The sequence below is a fragment of the Capra hircus genome, chromosome 17 (assembly GCF_001704415.2).
Source record: "Capra hircus breed San Clemente chromosome 17, ASM170441v1, whole genome shotgun sequence".
NCBI classification, from domain to species: Eukaryota; Metazoa; Chordata; class Mammalia; order Artiodactyla; family Bovidae; genus Capra; species Capra hircus.
Window position 1 is genome coordinate 10,497,670 of NC_030824.1, and position 20,092 is coordinate 10,517,761.

At 53.7% G+C, this 20,092-nt stretch overlaps 1 protein-coding gene across 2 annotated transcripts in view; it reads right to left on the reverse strand.

Moving 5' to 3' along the window:
* Positions 1–20,092, reverse strand: part of RBM19 (RNA binding motif protein 19) — a 121,432-nt gene that overhangs the window by 84,649 nt on the left and 16,691 nt on the right. For both annotated transcript variants that reach the window (XM_005691470.3, XM_018061184.1), the window contains exons 15-20: positions 17,238–17,438; positions 15,642–15,771; positions 9,007–9,179; positions 8,110–8,170; positions 4,131–4,210; positions 2,224–2,279 (exon numbers count right to left, since the gene is read on the reverse strand). In XM_005691470.3, coding sequence (XP_005691527.2) covers positions 2,224–2,279; positions 4,131–4,210; positions 8,110–8,170; positions 9,007–9,179; positions 15,642–15,771; positions 17,238–17,438 — 701 coding nt within the window. The remainder of the gene's footprint in view (positions 1–2,223; positions 2,280–4,130; positions 4,211–8,109; positions 8,171–9,006; positions 9,180–15,641; positions 15,772–17,237; positions 17,439–20,092) is intronic.

The following is a 20,092-nucleotide window of genomic DNA, read 5'->3' on the forward strand; positions in this document are numbered from 1 at the left end:
CTCCTCCCCATCACCACTAAAACAGCAACCTACTCCCACCCCCGGCTCTATTTTTCTTCCTGGCACTCGTTACTGTCAAAAAAATTCATGTGGGGTTTTTTGGTTTTTAAACTTCATTTATTTTTGCTTGGCTGAGCCAGGTCTTAGCCGCAGCTCAAGGGATTTTCTATCTTCCTCGCGGCATGCAGGGTTTTGGTTGCAGCACTTGGGATCTTTAGCTGTGGCGAGTGGAATCTAGTTCCCTGACGGCGGATTGACCCCGGGCCCCCTGCATTGGGAGCACGGAGTCTTAGGTCCCTTTACATATTTAGTCGTGTGTCTCTTTGCTGTCTGTCCTCTAGGGCTGTGCTGTCCAAGACAGTAGCCACAGCCGCACGTGGCAAGCAATTAAATCGCAATTAACACAACACAAAATTAAAAAATTCCACTCCCCAGCTGCTGGATCATCCAACCTCCAAGGTGGTCCCCAACGGCCCCTGCCTCTTGGTATTTATGCCCCTCAGGTGTACTCCCCTCCTGCTCTCCTGTGAAACCAGGTCATAACAGACATTTCTTCCCTGTTCTCTCCTGGATCACCTGCTCTGGAGGTAAACCAGCTGCTGTGCCATGACGACACCTGTGCAGGCCTAGGGAAGAGCCCAACGTGGTGAGGAATTGAGGCCTCCTGGCAACAGCCACGTGAAGGCATCATTTTGGAAGTGAAACCGTCAACCTCAGTTGAGCCCTCAGATGAGACTGCAGCCCTGCTCAGCATCTTGACTGTGACCTCCTAAGAGACCCCAAGGCAGAACTTCCGGCTAAGCTGTTCCTGAATTCCTCACCTTCAGAAACTGTGAGATAATAATAAACATGCATTGTTTTAATCTGTCAAGTTTGGGGACACTCAGTTATAGTGTGACAGGTAACTAACACAGCGGTACCTGTCACATCTCAAGTGCTCAAACGCCACGCGCAGTGACAGTGCAGAGAGCATCAGAGGATGTTTCCACCTCTGCAGAAGGGTCTATCAAACAGCACCACTCCAGAAACCCAAGGATTCTCCCTCCAGAGCTCCTGAGAAGACTGTCTGGTTCCCAGCAGACTTTCTGTAATTTTTGGTTGAGTGAAAGAAAGACTAAATAAACAAGGCCTAGGAGTTGAGAGCCTGCAAGATGACTTCAGCCTGACTCCCTGGAGTCAGGGGACTGAGAAGGAAAGACCAGTACCACTAGCTGAGGGATCATGTGCAGGGCAAGTGCTAAATGCTTTGTGCACAATCTCCAGTTTTCACATTTTACATGGTGGGCAAAGCCACCCACCCAAGGTCATGGAGCCCCCTGGATTAGAACCCAAAGCTGCGGAGCTCAAAGCTTGGACCCTCACTCTTAAGTCATGGCTCAGGAGCCTCTGTTAGCTTCTGGGGGCTCCTGCACCAAGCCTGCTTCTGGCTGAAGATGCTCAGCATGGCATGGACCAGGATGGGTAGAGACCACCAGATGTGGCCTAGGCAGGCTCCACAGGCAGCATTAGAAAAACAGACAGGGAAGGAAGAGCGATCAGCAGCTGCTCAACAACCCACAGTGAGGTGGGGCGGGTGGCTCTGACAAGGACAATGATGATAACTCTGACCCCTTACCTGCTGGCTGCTGTTCAAAGCACTCCTGGTGTATGAGCCCAACGAGGATGTGCAAGCAGGTGAAGACGTGAGGACACTAACCCCCCCAGAAGACCTCCACCAGTTCACGAAACTGTGGGCTGCTTCCATCTCTAACACCTACGGAACCTCTTTTTAAATTAAGCAGAGGCTGTCTCTGGGCACTGTTGTCCGGCTCCAAAAAGGAAAGCCCCATAAAGACAGAAAGAATAAGACGTCTAGGTCTTAATGCTGCTTTTGGTTCATCAAAGTGCCAACAATTCGCGACTGACTCTGCCTTGGCTCACTGATACCAGCAAGAACAAGCAGGCGTTGCTTGCTTCTCTGGCCCGTGTTCCCTCTGTTGTAATGAATGTGTATTATGCGTCTACTCTGGGGACTGGCGCCGTCCCAGTTCACCAGGGAAAAGGGCATTGAAGCTGGCACGTGAGGCACCCCCTTCATCAGGAAGGGGCCCCAGGGGTGAGAGGGGTTGGGTCAGGGAGGATGTTAAAGGGCCGTGAGATGCCCTCTGCGGCACCAGCATCAGGGTTAAAGGGACAGATTCAGATCCAAGGGAAGGGGCGGCGGGTGCGGAGGTGGACACTCACTTGGTGGCTCGTTCCGAGATCCTCACTTCCAGCTTGTGGCCGTCCACAACATGACCCTGCGAGAGGACACAACATAGCCTGTCCTTCTGTCTTAGAAACACACGCCCGTAGTCCTGTCCTTTGCTGGAGCAGGCTTTGGCTGAGTGAGGGGAATTGCAACACCAGGGGGGATTGACTGTTTCAGGGCAGAGAAGCCTGCTGGGGTCAAGGACTGAGAAGGGTTTCTCCCAGAAGTGCCTCCTGCCGAGTGTGGGCAGCAGCTGCTGGTGATGGAGACCCAGCCCTCTGAGTCCTTTCGAGCCAAGAATGGCCTTGACCTTTAAGCCATTCAAGGGGCACAGTATTTTCCATTGTTTATAAGCATTTTCAGGCCAAGTAACCCCCTTCGGTCTGGTTTCCAGAGAGAGTTGGGTTTGAATTGCAGGCTCTTGGGAAAAAAAAAAAAAAGAATTCTAAATCACAGTGGAGATGCCTTTAAAGCGAGGCTCTAACATGGGTCCCTTAGGCAAAACTGGTGTATTAGCAAAATTACCCTTGAAAATCCTTTAAATCTCCCATAAAATACAGCACACATAGCCTTGTAGAAATGGTTTTGGGTGGCAACATGCCCATATGGAGCACACAGCAAGCCACCGAACGTAACTCTCCCGTGTGTGGGGGAAACCTGAGACTCCTGGATCACGTGGACGAGAAAAGATGGACCACTGGGCGTGCACAGCTGAAATCCACTTAGAGTACACGGCATCTAACGACACAGCTGGACTTCCAGTGTCTCTTGAAAAAAACCATAAACAAAACAAAAAACCAGAGAAGATGTGGTATGGCTGGGGCCCACCGTGAGGCAGTAACTGGCTGAGGCCAAGACGTGGTCCCTTTGGATGGGGCGGGGTGGGGGGGCACCTCAATTCTGCTCTGGGTGATGCCAGCCCCTGGGCTAGTTTACACGGCCACCCTGGCCCCGTGGGCACCTGAGGTGGAGAGCAGAGGAGAGGCCACCCCCACCCCAACTCCCACCGAAACCCAATTCAGCTCTTTTGGGAGTCACCTTGGGCCAAGGAGCGAGTCGTCAAAATTCTACAAAAATGTCTACAAAAACAATCAAATGGGCTAGGCACCCAGTTCTACTTCCTTTAACCCCTAAGGCCTTTCTCTTGACCAGCAAGCTCTACTGGGACAGATTCAGTTACCTGGAGGGTCCCTATGATGAAGTCCAGCTCCCCAGAGCGGTGGCCCCGTATGGGTGCCCTTACCACCCAGAGTCCAGCCAGCACACATCTCAGAATGAGGAGCCGGGAGGGCGCCACCCTGGCTTGTAAACTCCACCCTAGTCAGCTCCATTTCATACTGCCTGCCCTGCCTAGACAGACACAGGCCATTCCAAATACTGGTTTAAAAGGGATCGTGGACCCGTGGGGCCCTTCCACGCTCCCTGCATTTAGAAGCCTATTCAAGAGGCACAAGCATGAGCGCCCAGCCTGTCCGCAGTGCCCCCCAACCCTGGCCACCACCCCACACAGCAGGAGACATGGCAGGTAACAGCGGGAACCAAGGGGGTCTCCAGAAAGCAGGCACACAGGAAAACATGGCCCCTTACCCCCTTCCTGCCAGCAAACCCGAGCCCTTCTCATGGCCTGGTCTTGGTGTTGCTTCTTCAGAGGTCTGCTTCACCGGTCTCCCCGAGGCCTGGCACAAACCAGGCTCTTCTTGATCAAGAGAGTGAATGAGAGCACCGCAGAGACGGGGGAGCCGAGGAAGCTTCAGGGCCTCAGGCTGCTGTTGCCTAGGGCCTCGGAAGATGTGGACTTGCCTGCATTTCTGCTCCATCTCAGAGGTTGGACAGGACACCCGGCCCCCCGCGCCTGCCTAGCGCCGCCGCAGGGGGACCCCGGCGGAGACCCCCTGCTTACCTGGAGCTGCTTGAGAGCTTTCTGTGCCTGCTCCGGCTTCCTGTATTCCACAAACCCAAATCCCATGGACAGCAGCGCTCCTGAAAGAGACAGAGTTGGGAGTCGCACCAGGGCGCCGGGTGGGGAGGAAAACAAAGAAGCTGGGACGGACCAAGTTCAAGGGTTCCCAGGGGCCCCCTGGACGTCCCCTCAACTCTCTGATTTCTTCACGCCCCTCTTGGTTTCCAGAAAGACCCCAGCCCCCGGTGTGCCGTTTATTACTGGTCGTCTGGAAGAATCAGCCAACGCGGTTACAGAGCCGCCACCTGAGGCCTGGTGGACTATTAATTAACAGATGATAGACACGATAATTAACTTTGTGATAGAATCCCATCTTCCAGAGGGAGGGATGACCGCCTTTGGGCCAAGCAGCAAAAAACTCTACCCAGGCAGTCCCGCTTCCATACGTAGCGCACAGCATGGACACATGCGACAGAGTCAAGGGTGCCAGGGGCTTACTCTCCAAAGTGTTTCTGACCGTCCAACGGCCTCCGGCTCCCAGGTTTCAGACATCAGCTTGGGACAGGGAGGGTGACTGTGTTAGGTGACCCTCTCTGGCTCCCTACTGCTGGGGCGTGAGTAGCAAGAGTTCAGAGAGCCAGGGACAGTGCAACCATTTATAGGGAACTTGGCTTCCTGTACGTAAACGTGTATAACTGCGGGGATGTACGAATAAGCTATCTCTTGACATCTCGCCCTTTTGACACAAAATGGGACGCCAATTTACTGACTGTATTCTGTATTCTTTTTCACAGCTGCACTCAAAGAGGGCTGGTTCAAGGATGATGGGCTCAAAGGAGGTTCCAAGGTGTATCATTACTGACTCAGTGGTCCTCATCTCTGCATCTCTTCGTGAGGCTGAGCCTCTGCCACGCGCCCGTGTGTCTGCACTTCCGCTCACAACCACGTTGTCACAACAGGGGTGCCCAAGGCAGGAAGGCATTCCACAAACAGCCCAGATGTGCGTGGCTCTCTGGGCAACGGCAGGGAGGCTCAGATGGAATTGCTGGCTGACGGGCCGCACCGCCCTGTGGGGACTTCCAGTATTTGCGTGTCAGAGGATCTGTGCGATCTCTGTTCTCAGGGTCAATGGTGTGGGTGGTGGCTGAGGGGTATCTGTGCACACAGGCTATTTAAAAAGTGCATCGAGACGGTGCAAAAGGCAAATACATGAAGACAAGTTCGTCGCCGAGTCACTGACACTGTGCAGATCCTTTCTGCCCTTCTCCTGCCCTGGGAGGCTGACGGCCACAGTCAGCACAACCTGGGCTCCCTGGACTTCTGGTTTCCTGTTGGGTTTAGCCAATGGGAAGCCCTGATTTGAGATGGGTGGGTGGAGGAGAGCGCATTGAGGGTCCTGGTTCTTTCCAAGCACTCCACTGTCTCCTTGCTCTGGTGTGTTCTGGCAGCTCCAGTATCCAACCCACACCCTTGGCTCTGCTGGTGGCTCTTCTTTTCTGAGTATTTTTTTATTTGGCTGCATGTAGGATCTTTAGTTGCAGCATGTGGGATCTCGTTCCCTGACCAGGGTTGAGCCCTGGCCCCCTGTGCTGGAAGCATGGAGTCTCAGGCCCCTGCCTGCCCTCCATCCCCAGGGGAGTCCCTGGGGCCCCTCTTCTATGGCTCCGGCCACACGACTCCTTCCCCCACAGCCTCTGGGCTCAGCCACTGCCTCGGCATCCCCTGTGGGTCTCAGCCCAGCCCACGCCCAGGCACTTGGTTCCTTCATTACAACTGTCCCCTTGATGACCCCAGCTCAGCCAGCTTTCTGGTTCCTCTAGAGCCCCTTGCTGATAACAGACACTGATGGATGAGCCCAGAGAACAGGGCTCTCAGAGACTCTTGAAAGACTGTAGATTTTGGGAGCTGCTCACAACACTGAAAGACCAGATAACTGCTCTAAAGCTGAAGAGTGTTCTGGGGGGGGGGGGTGGCGGGAGGCAGGCTCCAGAGGGGCAAAGTGACACCAAAACCCGCAGGAACAGCCTCAGTGGAGTGGGGAACCCCTCTGCCAGCATGACTCCCGGGGATCACCAGATAACTGCTCTAAAGCTGAAGAGTGTTCTGGGGGGGCCGGGAGGCAGGCTCCAGAGGGGCAAAGTGACACCAAAAGCCGCAGGAACAGCCTCAGGTGGAGTGGGCGACCCCTCTGCCAGCATGACTCCCGCCCCGGACTTCAGCGATCACCTCTTTTCCTGAACCCGGCACAACAGAGCCTTCATGTTGCTCACCTGCTGCTTGCATTGTAGCCTTTCCGTGTAGCCTAAAGTATGTATGCAGTTCTTGGGGGAACAGGGACGTTATGGTTTGAACTGTGCCCTACCCCCACCCCTCCATGTGTATGCTGAGGTCCTAATCCCTGCCTCTCTGAATGTGACCTTACTTGGAGACAGGTTCCTTACAGAGATAATCAAGTTAAAGATGAGGTCATTAGGCTTCCCAAGTAGTGCTAGGGGTAAAGAACTCTCCTGTGCAAGAGTCGTAAGAGACGCAGGTTCAGTCCTTGGGTTGGGAAGATACCCTAGTGGAGGGCATGGCAATCCATTTCAGTATTTTTCCCTGGAGAATACCATGGACAGAGGAGCCTGGGCTACAGTCAACGGGGTCTGAAAGAGTCGGACACGACTGAAGTGACTTAGCAGCATCAGGCTAAGCCCGAATACAATTAAGACTGGTGTCACTATGCAAAAGAAAAGGGGTGGTGGGAGCGGGTGGGCAGGGGTACACGGGGAGAATGCCACGTGAACATGAAGACCTTCCCTTGGAAGCCGAGCAGGGAGGCTGGAACACATCCTCCCTGACAGCCCTCAGAACAAAGCAACCCTGCCTGCACCTTTATCCTGGACTTCCAGCTCCCAGAACCGTGGGATGGTGAACTTCTGAGGTGGAATCTACCTGGTTCCTGGTGCTTCGTGATGGCAGCCCAAACCGATACAGGGGAATGCCCCAAAGCCTGGGCCACGTGTCTGCTTCAAACTCGCCAAGGTGCCTCTGGGAAAAAGCCCAGACTCCTCTCCCCAGTAGGAAGCCCTTCTGTGATGTGGAATCAGCCTACTTTTCCAGGAGCATCTTCTGCCCCTTCGGTACATTCCCGACCTGTTACCACAGCCCTCTGCCGCCTCCTTCAGCCACACACCCCACTAACTGCTCCGTCTCCCTCCTCTCTGAGTCTTGATCAGACGTAGAGAACCCCGGGCTGGGCTCCCATCCAGCCAGGCCCCCCGGGCTCTCATCACTAGCTCATTTATTTCTCAGGACACAGTCATGGGCTGACCCACATGGTATCCCTACAAATACCCCAAATTGAAGGGATGGGGACTCTGTGACTGCAAAAAAAAAAAAAAGCAAGGGCCGAGGGCCTGTCCGTTATCTGTAGGAAGCCAGGGCTGGAAAAGAAAAATAGACCAGAGGCCAAGGGACTTGTCAGACTGCCCCAGGTGGACTGGAGGGATGAGGGCGCCTGGCCCAGGCACCCCAAGGCCAGTGAGGGGCATGGATGATGACTTGGTGGAGTGTTACAGGTGCTCCATATCTGGGTGGTTGGTCTTGGGAGGGAAGCAGGAAAGCCCAAGATGGGTCGGTTCCTGCCCCTCCCTGGAGGGAAGATCCTCCAGGAGCACAGAGATGCTGGGAGGATGGAGAGGTGTCTGCCGCTGAACAGGGTCAACCCTGCCAGCCCCCTAACAGCCCTGCTCTGAAACCACTCCTGACACTCCAGCGTGGCAAAGGGTCTCGACTCAGGAGAACCTGATGTGCATGGATGCTCCCGCTGGAAACCGTGAGTCTTCAGGGACCCAGAAAGGAGGACCATTTTGGACGAGCCAGACAAGAGAGTGTGGGGCTGGCAATGCTCCGAAATGAAAGGAGACCTTCAGAATGAGTGGGTGAGAGGCACCCTTACCCCTGCCTGGAGCAACACCATTTTTTTCATGTGGCATACCTGCTTTGTTCTTCTTCTTGGAGATGGAGCAGCTCTTCACCGCACCCACTTTGGAAAACACCTGGAAGAGAAGGTCGGCACGTGTCACCAGATAATCCTGCAACTGGTGCAGGCGTGTCTTGAAACAAGGGTCCCCAACCTCCAGACCGTGGACTGGTATCTCCAGTCAGATCAGTGGCGGTGCGAGATCAGAAACAAAAGTGCCAAGAAATGAAATGCACCTGAATCATCCCAAAGCCATGGCTTCTGTCCTGGTCTATGGAAAAATTGTCTTTCACAAAATTGGTCGTTAGCGTCAGAAAGGTTGGGCCCGCTGACTGATGAAAGCCGGAGGGGAGCCAGGCCACCGCAGGCGTGGGCAGGAAGAGAGGAAGAGCAGAGGCTCCTGAGCTCCCCATCGTCTTCCCCTCTGCCCCCTCCTATGAATGCAACACTCTCGGCCAGCAGGGTCTCCTGGCAGGGTTGCCCCCGACATGCTCACTGCTGTGCCCCTGCTTGGCTCTGTCAAGCCAGGAGACTGCGCTGGCCTGGCGTTTACGTCAACCTCGCAGACACCACGTGGGGAGGGGCCTTGTCTTCTGACTGCCTCTTTCACACCTCATATGCCTCCCTAGGCGCCCGGACAGGCCCTCTCATGTGTCACGTGCACGCGGACGCCTCTCCCAGCCCCCAGACTGGTCTGGCTACGGCTCAGATCTCTGGGTGAGATGTCTACCACACAGCCTAGCAAAAGAGTCAAGCAGGTGGCTGTAGGTTATTCATTTACACACTGCCGCAGGTCTCGCTTCCAGGCGAGGGGGTGGGGAGTGGGAGACAGATGCAGGGACCACAGGGATGGATCACCAGACCGGAAGTCCCGCCCCCAACCCATTCCCTCTGGGCCAAGAAGTCACTCACTCCCTTCAGCGTCTCCTCAGTGGTGTCAAAGTTGAGATTTTTGATAAACAGAGTGCACCCGGGAAGGCTCTCTTCCTCCTCCTCTTCCTCTTCTTCCTCCTCCTCTTCCATCTTTGCTGAAGCATCGTGTGCTGCTCTGTCCATCGGCTGTTCACCTTCTGGGGTCTCAGCATCTGCACAGGCCAACCGCCCCCCAACAAAAGAAATCCATTAAATAATGTCTTACCTGCCTAAGCTCCAGGACCTAGAGCACAGAACCTGCTGGACCAAGGGGGATCAAGAGGGTTCTGCCTCTGAGTGGCTAGCGTCAGGAAGGGACAGGACTCTGAGACTCTGGCTCATGCTGGGTTTTAGCAACTCTTGGGGGGCAATGTGGGGGAAGGGAAGAACCCATCCTGCCTCGTCTTCAAGAGAAAGGAGTGCGCAGCACAGACCAACAACCAGGAGCCCTAACAGACGAAGCAACATTCGTCTCAAGGAACAGCATCGCAGGGGAAGGGAAGGGCAAGCGTGAGGTTGTGAGTTACAGGGTGGGTGTACGGCTGCAACTCAGGCCACTGGTCAGCCCTGGTGGCAGGTGAGTGTGGAAGCCTCTCGAGGCTGAGAATCGCATCAGGACCTCCTGAGAAGTTATGCTGCTGGGATGTGTGTTCTATTTGGGTCAACCTCCCTAGTTTCTTTCATGATCAGGGTCTGGGGACAATCACCCTTCCCCCACATACAGATTTTGGAAGCTCTTCCCTTACCGAGCCCTACCCCCGCCAACCACCACCACTTCGGGGAAATCAAACCTCATCTCATCCATTTGCCAAAGCAGTTCATCACCACCTCTCCAAGGCTCCCTCCCCCACCCCAGGTCTGAGCCCTGCACACAATGGGGACCCTCTGTTCTCTTGTGAACACTTGCATTCAAGTAGTTCAAGCCCAGGGGAGCTGCTGGGGTTTCAAATCTGTCTCCTGCATCCTCATGCTGAGCACCAGAGCCATCCCCATCTCCCTGGCCCTTTCTGATGCAAGCCCACTGCCAGCCACTCCTAATTAAACTTCAACCACTTTGTCATGAAACAACCCTTTCAAGTCCTAATGGAAACAGCAACAGTGAGGACTTTGCCGTTCCACATCAGTTGAACGGGCAGCCTCTGCTGTTGGCACTCCCTTGGAGGTAAACCTAGAATCTAGACTCTCCTTCCAGGACAGAAAAGAAGAAATCTACATGAAGGCTCCCTCCCCTACCCGAGAAACTCACACAATTTACCCAACAAGTGACTCCGTGGGGTGGCCATTTGTCCTCAAAACTCAACTTTCAAAGCAAAGCGGGGTGGGAAAAAAGTATTGTTAATGATGGGGAAGAAAGCTATGCAGAGAGGCTGAGACTCCAGGTTCTGAATGAGAACTTCAATCGGAAAGAAGACCGTGACCTTCAGCTTTGAAGGACACCTGCCCCACTGGCTCTCCTTGTGCCTGATGTCTTGGAGATGAAAGGAGAAAGGAAGAGATGCTGATCAGATGCCCCACTGCGTGCATGGGCCGGGCCAGGCACTGTGAGGACGTTATCCCATTGCTGACCGCAGTGGCCACATCACCATAAATGGGAGGGGCCCGAAGAAAGTCACTGCATCTGAACCCTAAACCCCAGGCATCTTCAGGTTGGGAGAGAGGTTCATGGGAGACTAACCGAAAAGAATTTTTTTCTGCAGAAAAGACTGGTGGAATTGATGGTGACCAGCAGAGCTCACAGCCATTTAAGTGGCAGCCTGTTTGTGGCACCAGCCAACGGCTGCCACATGGGAAGATGGACCCAGGTTATGGACGGGTGCTCAGAGCTTTCACAAGAAGCTGCAGTGTCATGGCTAAGGGCACAGACCTTGGAGCTGGTAGCTGTGGGGCACAGCCTGGCTCTTTCTGGATGTGGGGCTTCGCAGAAGTCACCGAACCTTTCTGTGCTTCCTTCTTTCCATTCAGAAAAGGGGAAGAGCAATCACACAGTTACAGGAGTTAATGCACAGAAGCCGGGGAAACAGTGGGCCGGGGGAAACGCTGTGAATCCCTAACTCTGAAGGCCCATGGCTGTGAGAGGCTGGCTGGCCCATGGCAGGCTGTAGAGAACAGCGGGTGCCACAGCTCTGAGTCCGGGGGACCGTGTCTCTGCTGGCCATGTCCCCGGGAAGGGCTTCCTCCTCCCCGGGTGGCCAGGCCCTGCTGCGGCCCACGCCCGCATCTAGAGAGGTGCACAAATGGCCGAGGACGAAGCCAGAGGTCGTCGTGAAGTGCGCTTCCTCCCCTGACCACCAGTGGGCAGAGGACAGGAAGACTGGGAAGGAGAAAGGATGTATCATGAACCAAATAGATGCTTGCCAACGACCTCACCAGGATCGAAGAAAAGAGGGAAGAAGCAGGAGCAGGACGGGGCTGGGGGTGGGGGTGGGGGGTGCTGGGGACCAGGGGGGAGGCTTGGAAAGCAAGGTGGGGTGGTAGGGGGCTGAGAGAGGCGGGAGCTGGGGGGTATGCTTCCATCTGTGGTTGGCACAATAAAATCCAGTCACGCGTCGCCACATGGGGCTTTATTATAATCGGGCCGCAGAATTTACGGTGGCTCCCTCCCCTTCCCGGCTCTGGGCGCGGAAGGCTGACAGCACAGACTGTTATCAGTTGCAAGCAGCTTTTCAGGACCTCCCCCCACTCGGAGCCCTTTATCTGGAGGTGAGGGTCTTGGTTGTGGAGAGATAAAACACACTGTCCCCCTCCCTCGAGACGGGTACAGAGAATGGAGGGCTTTGCAGAAAAGAAGGTGGGGGCAGGGGGAGGGGAGAGGGGGGCAGTGAACAAAAAACTCTATCCATTCCCCTCCTGCTTGCCTTCCTGGGGAGCCTGGGAAAATCCAGGGCTGGGGGCTGGCTGAGTCCCCAGGGCCGACGGGAGCTGAGGAAGCTTCGTGGACAGTGTGTAGAGGGCGGGTGTGGGGGAGGAGCGGGTGAAAATGAACAGCTCGGGACTGTGTATGTGATTCGAGTATGAAAGGGAACAAAAAAAGGTGAAGGAGGCCAGGAGATGAGCTCTGTGGGGATCTGCCTGCCGATTTCAGTGGGGCCTGAAATCAGCACAGGCGCGCACAACTTCTTGGCCCCAAATACCCTGTATTTGCCACAGCTACAGGCTCCCTCCTCCCTGCTCCAAGGCCGCCTTTGTGTGAGTGGCGGCAGGACCTTGGACAGCAGCCCCTCGGAGGAGGTAGGGCCTGGTCTGGGATGCTCAACACCTGCACTCTGGGGGTGGGCGGGGCAGTCTCTACACTATTTTGGCAAAGCCTCCCCTTGAAAGGCTCCAGAATACTCTGCGTCCAGGGCCCACATCTATGACTGTGACATCTCAGCTTCCCCCTAAAAGCTCCCTCTGTCCCCCGATCAGCCTGGGAGCTTCTGGGGAAAGTGGTATGTGTTGAGCCCATCCTGGTCATTCCAGCTTAGCAGCTGGTATCTGGCTGATCCTCAGGGCTGAATTCGAGACCATCCACTTCAGCTGACGGTGCTGAATTAGGCAGAATGCGGGTCAGAGTAATGGTGATGGACGGGCGGCTTCTCACTGCACTCTCACAAATGCCTCCTGCCTGATGTGCAGATGCAGAAACAGCCTCGGAGAAGGCTGACGGCCTGCCCGGTCACAGGGCTGGGAGAGGACAAGGAAGACAGAGACGTCCCCAGGAGCCAAAAGCCTCACATCCTGAGGACCCGGAGTGCTTAGTGCAGGGCCTGGCGGGGAGGAAAGGCGGCTTTGGCCCGTGGACCTGCTCACCAACCACTTCCTGCTTTCCCACCAGACACTGGGTGCTGCTTTCCCAGGGGCTGGGGTACAGCAGTGCGCAGAAGCGGCGCCCGCCCTGCGGGATGGACGGCTAGTGAGGGAGTCGGACAGACAGGAAGTGAAGCCGTAAGGATGCACATCTGGAAGTAATAAGTGTTTGCAACAAAGTAAGAATGCGGTGAGGACTTCCCTGGTGGTCCTGTGGTTAAGAATCTGCCTGCCGATGCAGGGGACGTGGGTTCGATCCCAGATCGGGAAAGATTCCACATACTACCTCGGGCCAACTAAGCCCATGAACCCCAACTACTGGGCCCACAGGCCCTAGAGCCCGTGCTCTGCGACAAGAGAAACCACTGCAATGAGAAGCCCAAGCACCGCAATCAACAGGAGCCCCCATCTGCCCCAACTAGAGAAAGCCCGCGCACAGCAACCAAAGCCCAGCACAGCCAAACCGTAATTAATTTTACATGAAGAGGGAGGCGAAGGGGTGGGTGCACACTGGCACCCATGAGGGGAGCCACGGCATGACTGCCACGGATGGTGCCACATGCTGCGGCTGAAGTTAACGACGGAGAGCAAACCTTCCAGCGTCACCAAGTTCTACCACGTGCTGGGGCTCGGGACACAAGGACAAGGACGACCCAGCCCCTACCTTTCACAAGGGGAGATAGAGAAGCACAGAAACCCTTTTACCTGCTTTCATTCACTCCTTGGAGTGAATTCATCAAGCCACCCTATGCCTGGGGCCCCACGGGGTGCTTGGCACCCAGCAGCAAGTGAGATGGCGCTCTACACCCTCGTGGTTCACGCTCCAGCAGTGATGGATGTTAAGCAAGTGAAACAAATGAATAGGCAGGATAAATACAAACTGTGACGAACACCACAGAAGAAAAGGATGGCGTGACAGGAGGGGAGCACCAGGACAGGTGCAGAAGGGCACGGCCACGTGGCAGCAGCCACCACACTCAGTGGTCACCAGGGCAGGGAGAGGCCTCCGCTGGGTCTGTTCCCAGGACTCTCACTCCTGGCAAATCCGTGCTCTAAAGGAGGACTTGCTTTTGGCCAAAAAACAAGAGTCACGTCCAAGTTTAATAACTTAAGTGAAAATCAAAGTTGACGATAATGTGAGGCTGATGGCTGATTAAGAAGAAATCGTGATTACATAAAGAAAATTTGTTTTGAAGAGAGCATAAGCAGGTTGGAAGAAAAGGCTAATCCAATCTGTAGACAAAAATAACTCACAGACGGGGGCCAGTGAGGGACTTCTGAAAGATCTGTATCCATGGTTGGCAACCCCAATGGGGAGGGGTGCTTTGGGAGCCCTAGAAAGCAGAGACCGAGGAATTTTCCTTCCTAATGGAAACGAGGCTTCTTGCCCAGGGGTTCCCAATGCCTTGTAGCGACTGGGCCAGTCCTGAAGGAGGTTTTACCAATCCAAGACAAACTGGGAAACGCAGACAGCTTAGGGAGGTCTGTGAACAGCGAGGTCTATTCAATCAAAGGGCTGTTCTTTCATCTGAGGACTTTTGTTTCCCACTGCTCACTTCTCCCACTCCTATAACACCCCTCTTTTATTAGGGGTAGATGGGGGATGCAGTTCTTTAATCCTATCTGAATAAACTGGCAACCTGATGGTAAGATGGGGGTAGGGAGGAGGGGTTTTACCGATGAGATCTTTTTTAAAAAATTGTTTCTTGTTTTTATTTATCTATTTTTGGCCAAACCATGTAGCACGTGGGATCTTAGTTCCCTGACCAGGGATAGAATCTGTGCCATACCCCTACAGTGGAAGCCTGGAGTCTTAACCATTGGATCACCAGGGAGGACCCCGGGCAAGATCTTACTGTCTGGTTAAGGGGCTGCCAGGTCCTCTCTAAAGATCTCAGATTCTAGGATGGAATCATGGGCCTCTGACCAAGTGGTTCTCAATCGAGGGCTGCACTGTCCCCTAGAGGACACCTGGCATGCAGGGGACATTACAGTTACAGGGGACGCTCCTGACATTCAGGGAGCAGGGTCAGCAAGATGTCTTACAATTCAATTTGCACAACAGGGCTGACAAGGAAGAGCTGTGCTGCTGAGCGCCAGCAGCGGCCCCTCCCCACCCAAGCGTGAAGCGGGTGGGGTCTCAGGTCCCTCCCCTTTCCTGCCTTTGCAGTCACTGGACACCAGAGGGCGCCATACCATCCCAAGGACCCAGAGACAGAATCTCTTCCAACAGCCAGGCTCACCTATCCTGGCAGATGTATGAACTAGAAGGCTGTTTTCTCTTGCTCTGTTCTGAATCACTTCTAACAGATTCTGCTGCTGTTGCTGCTAAGTTGCTTCAGTCGTGTCCGACTCTGTGCGACCCCATAGATGGCGGCCCACCAGGCTCCCCGTCCCTGGGATTCTCCAGGCAAGAACACTGGAGTGGGTTGCCATTTCCTTCTCCAATTCATGAAAGTGAAAAGTGAAAGTGATGTTGCTCAGTCGTGTCTGACTCTTAGCAACCCCATGGACCGCAGCCTACCAGGCTCTTCCGTCCATGGGATTTTCCAGGCAAGAGTACTACAGTGGGGTGCCATGGGTTCTAGCTGCCTTTTTTCCCCTTTCACAACCTTTACTTGACAAATCAAAAAAAGTCAGCCTACCTTAACCATACCCATCATTTTTACGTTCTGTTTTTTAAGGACAGTTTTCGTGCCTATAAAATCCAAGTGTCAGGCACCCACCAGTCTCAGGATGAAAAAAGCTTTCAACCAAATACCCGATACACAGTTTGGTGCTGCCCCCAGCCCTCCGTCCTTCCCCTGCCTGCTGCCTCAGGACACCCTGACCTCAGACCCAGCTCTCACCTGTCTCTGGCTCCATCCTGTCCGTTCCCGCTGGTTCCACTGGTGCGTCCTGGGGTTGTTCTTTCTGGGGGGTTGGGCTGGAAAAGACGCCCATTGGAGCCCACTCCAAATAAAGGGGGACGTGGTGGAACTGCAGAGAAGCAGGGAGGGGGATTCAGTCCACAACAGAGACCAAGAGCCTGAGGCTCAGAGTACGGGTGACCCTCTCCCCCCACCCCAGGGAGTGGAGTCAGGAGGAGGGGCACAGCCTAGAGCCCTATGTGCCGCCTGAGCCCTGAGAACAGGGGGCCATTGCTGCACCTCGGGGTTCAGGGGAGAGGTCAGCATCTGCTGTCACTGGACACATCTGTGTCCCCTCAACCTTCTCTAACGGGGTGTGAATGGGAAACAGGGGCAGAACCATGGATACAGGGCAGCCCCCTGGAGGAAGTACGTTAGGCAGGGGGACAGCCGGCTTTCTCTCCTTCCACAGACACACACTTACAGAGAGTGCTTGTGTACACATGTATGTGCAGAGGGTTTTTCTTTTTAAAGGATAAACAAGAAAAGCACTGAAGTGCTTGATAGAGAGTAGCTACTTGCAGTGGGTTGAATGGTGGCCCTCCCAATGATAAGTCCATGTCCTAACTCCCAGAACCTCTGAATGTGGAAAAATGTTTGCCAAGTAAATGATTCTGAGATGAGGTCACACTGGATTATTTGGGAGGGCCCTAAATCCAATGACAAGAGTTCGTGTAAGAGAAAAGGAGAGTGAAGATCTGAGTTGAAGAAAAGGAGAAAGCTGTGTGGACAGAGGCAAAGACTGGAGGGATGCAGCCACAATCCAAGGGATGCCTGGAGGCACCAATCGCTGGAAGCGGCCAGAAAGATCCATGCTCCCACCTCCAAGAGCCTTCAGAGGGAGAACGGCCCTTGGCCCCTGAATAGCTTGATTTCAGAGTTCAGACCCCCAGAATTGTGACAGAAGACATTTCTGTTCCTTTAAGCCACTAAATTAGTGTTATCATGGCAACCACAGAAAGGAATACACTAATACACATATTTTTTCCGTAGTAACCAAAGGGCTTCCCAGGCAGCACTAGTGGTAAAGAACCTGCTTGCCAACGCAGCAGACACGAGACCTGGGCTCGATCCTTGGGCTGGGAAGATCCCCTGGAGGAGGGCATGGTAACCCACTCCAGTATTCCTGCCTGGAGAATCCTATGGACACAGGAGCCTGGCGGGCTGCAGTCCATGGGGTCACAAAGAGTTGGACACAACTGCAGTGACTTAGCGTACACCAAAAACCAGGAGATAGCCTGCCTTCCGGCTTCCAACTAATCGTAGGTGCAAGCCAACCAAGCAGCATGGATGATGGTTCAAGCTCACGGGGCGCTAGAAAGCTGAGGGACCCAGGGTCGGCAGGGAACCAAGGCAGGCTTCCTGGGGGATGTTTGGAGCCTGCCTTTCACATTTTCATCCAAAGGTGCTGCCAGGGGCACAGTATGACAAAGACAGGTGGTTCCCAGCACATGCCAGGTCTAAGGTCTATGCCAAGATAGCCCATCCGTCAGCTCCCTCTGTCCTCTCCTGGAAGCGGGGCTCGGGTGGCCCTACCTTGGAGTAGGCCAGGTGTCGGAAGGCCTTGCGGGCCTCCAGTGGCTCCAGGAACTCCACGATGGCTGTGATGCCGCCCTCCGGCAGGAGCACGCGGCCCAGGCTGCCAAAGCGGCTGAAGGTCTCCTGCAGCTCAGCTGCCAGGGTGCCCGCGGGAAGGTTCTTCACCAGGATCACGGTCTTGCTTCGTTCAGCGGCAGCCTGCAGGGAGGGGACAGCTCAGGTGGGATAATGGAAGGGAGTCACTGCACCCCCAATGGCAGCAAGTGATGGGTGGATAAAGCCACACCAGGCGCCCATGTGACACCTTGGGTACCAGGCCCTTAGGAAGCTAGCCCAGGAGACCCTGCCCTCTCTGGAGGGGGATGAGGGGCAGGGATGAAGGTGAGGGCTCCGGGGTTGTACCCCCCTCCCACCCTGGGTCAAATTCCAGTCCCTCCACCTCTGAGGTGAGGCAGATTCTGACACTGCCTAACCACAGCCCTCACTGGACCTTCCGGAACACTCCAGCCAGGGCCAGGACCTGAATCCCTGCCCTCAGGGCCTCTGCCAGGAACTGCAGACTGCCTGTCGCCACACGAGTGAGGAGTTAACACCAGGTTGAGAGCGGCCCACAGTCCTCTGGAGTTGGTGCGTCCCCAGTCCCTTGGGTGGGACAACTCTGATGTGAGTTGGGTGGGTGTCCCCCCGGGAAAGCCTCAGCCTGCTGCCCCAGCAGCACAGCCTGTACTGGGCTCATCCACCCCCTCTCCCCTTCTTCCCTGTGTTCTGTCCAATGACTACCTGCGCTTGAATCTGTCTCTGAACTGGCTTTTGGAAAAATCCAAACCAAGATACCAGGTGTCCGACCTTGAGACATGCACTCGGCTATGGCTCAGCCGATCACCTTTCACGGGGACACGGCACCCATTTCATGGATCGTTCTGGGAAAGGAGTCTATCAAGTTGACATAGGCAAACTGATTCAGGATGAGTTGGCTAACGTTAGCAATTATTTTCTTAAAAATGAATGACAGATGGCGTATAAGAGCTGAAAAACTTAACAGGAAGAATTCCAGGCATGGAGTCTATCTGGGTACAAGTCTTACCTCAGCCACTGGTCTAATTTGAAACCTCTGATCAAGTGTTTTTCCTCTAGGCCTATATTCTTTTCTTTTGTTTTATACTGGAGTATACTCGGTAAAGAATCTGCCAATGGAGGAGATGCGGGTTCGATCCCTGGGTCTGGAAGATCCCCTGGAGAAGGAAATGGCAACCCACTCCAGGATTCTCGCCTGGAGAATCCCATGGACACAGGAGCCTGGGGGGCCACTAAGAGTCAGCCATGACTGTACAGCTGAACAGCAACACAGCTGACTTACAGCACTGTGTTAGTTTTCAGGTTATAGTGAAGTGATTCACTTACACACATATTCGTTCTTTTTCAGTCTTTTCCCATATAGGCAATTACAGAACATTGAGTTGAGTCTCCTGTGCTCTTCAGTAGGTCCTTCTTTTTTAAAAAAAAAAAAAATTGTGTTTATTTTCTGGCCATGTGGCTTGTGGGATCTTAAGTTTCCAGACCAGGTATCAAACCCATGTGCCCTGCAGTGAAAGTATGGAGCCCTAACCACTGGACCACCAGGGAAGTCCCCGGTAGGTACTTTTTGGCATTTTTTCGGCCACACCACTTGGGATCTTAGTTCCCCAGCCAGGGATCAAAAACCCCTCCTGCTGCAGTGGACATGTAGTCTTAACCACTCTGGACCACCAGGGAAGTCCTACAGTAGAAGGTCCTTGCTGATTATCTATTTTATATACAGTGGTGTGTATTTATCAATCCCAAAACCTCGTTTATCCCTCCCCACATTTCCCCCCTGGTAACTGTATAAGCTCGTCTTTGAAGTTTGTGAATTTGTTTCTGTTTTGTAAGTTAATTCACACAATTTTTTAAAGATTCCACATGTAGGTGGTATCGTATTTGTCTTTCTCTGAATTGTTTCACTTAGTATGATAATCCCTAGGTCCCTTCATGTTGCTCTAAATGGCATGACTTCATTCTTTTTCGTGGCTGAGTAATATTCCATTGTAGATATGGACATCTTCTTTATCCATTTATCTGCTGATAGACATTTCGGCTGCTTCCATGTCCTGGCTGTTGCAAATAGTGCTTCACTGAATGTTAATGTGAATCTTCTCAAATTGTGGAAGGCAAAAGGAGAGGGGGGCAGCAGAGGATGAGATGTTGGATAGCATCAACTCAATGGACATGAATCTGAGCAAACTCCAGGAGATAGTGGAGGACAGAAGCGGCTGGCGTGCTGCAGTCCGTGGAGTCACAGAGTTGGACACAACTTAGTGACTGAACAGCAGCAGCTGGATATATGCCCAGGAGTGGGGCTGCTGGATCATATGGTTGCTCAAGTTTTAGTTTCTAAAAGAACCGCCACACTGCTCTTCACAGCGGCTGTGCCAATTTGCATTCCCGCCAGTGGCATAGGAGCGCTCCCTTTTCTCCACAGCCTCTCCAGCATTTATTGTTTGGAGACTTTTTTTGATGACGGCCATTCTGACTAGTGTCAAGTGATACCTGATTGTAGTTTTGATTCGCATTTACCTAATAACTAGCAATGCTGAGTATCTTTTCACGTGCCTTTGGCCATCTGTCTGTCTCATTTGAAGAAATGTCAACTGAGATTTTGTGCCCACTTTCTGATTGGGCTGATATTGATATTTGATTTTTGATATTGCACTGCGTGAGCTATTTATTTTGAAGATTAATCCCGTTGATCACATCAATTGCAAATATCTCCCCCCATTCTGTGGCTTGTCTTTTTGTTTTGATCATGGTTTCCTCTTCTGTGCAAAAGCTCTTGT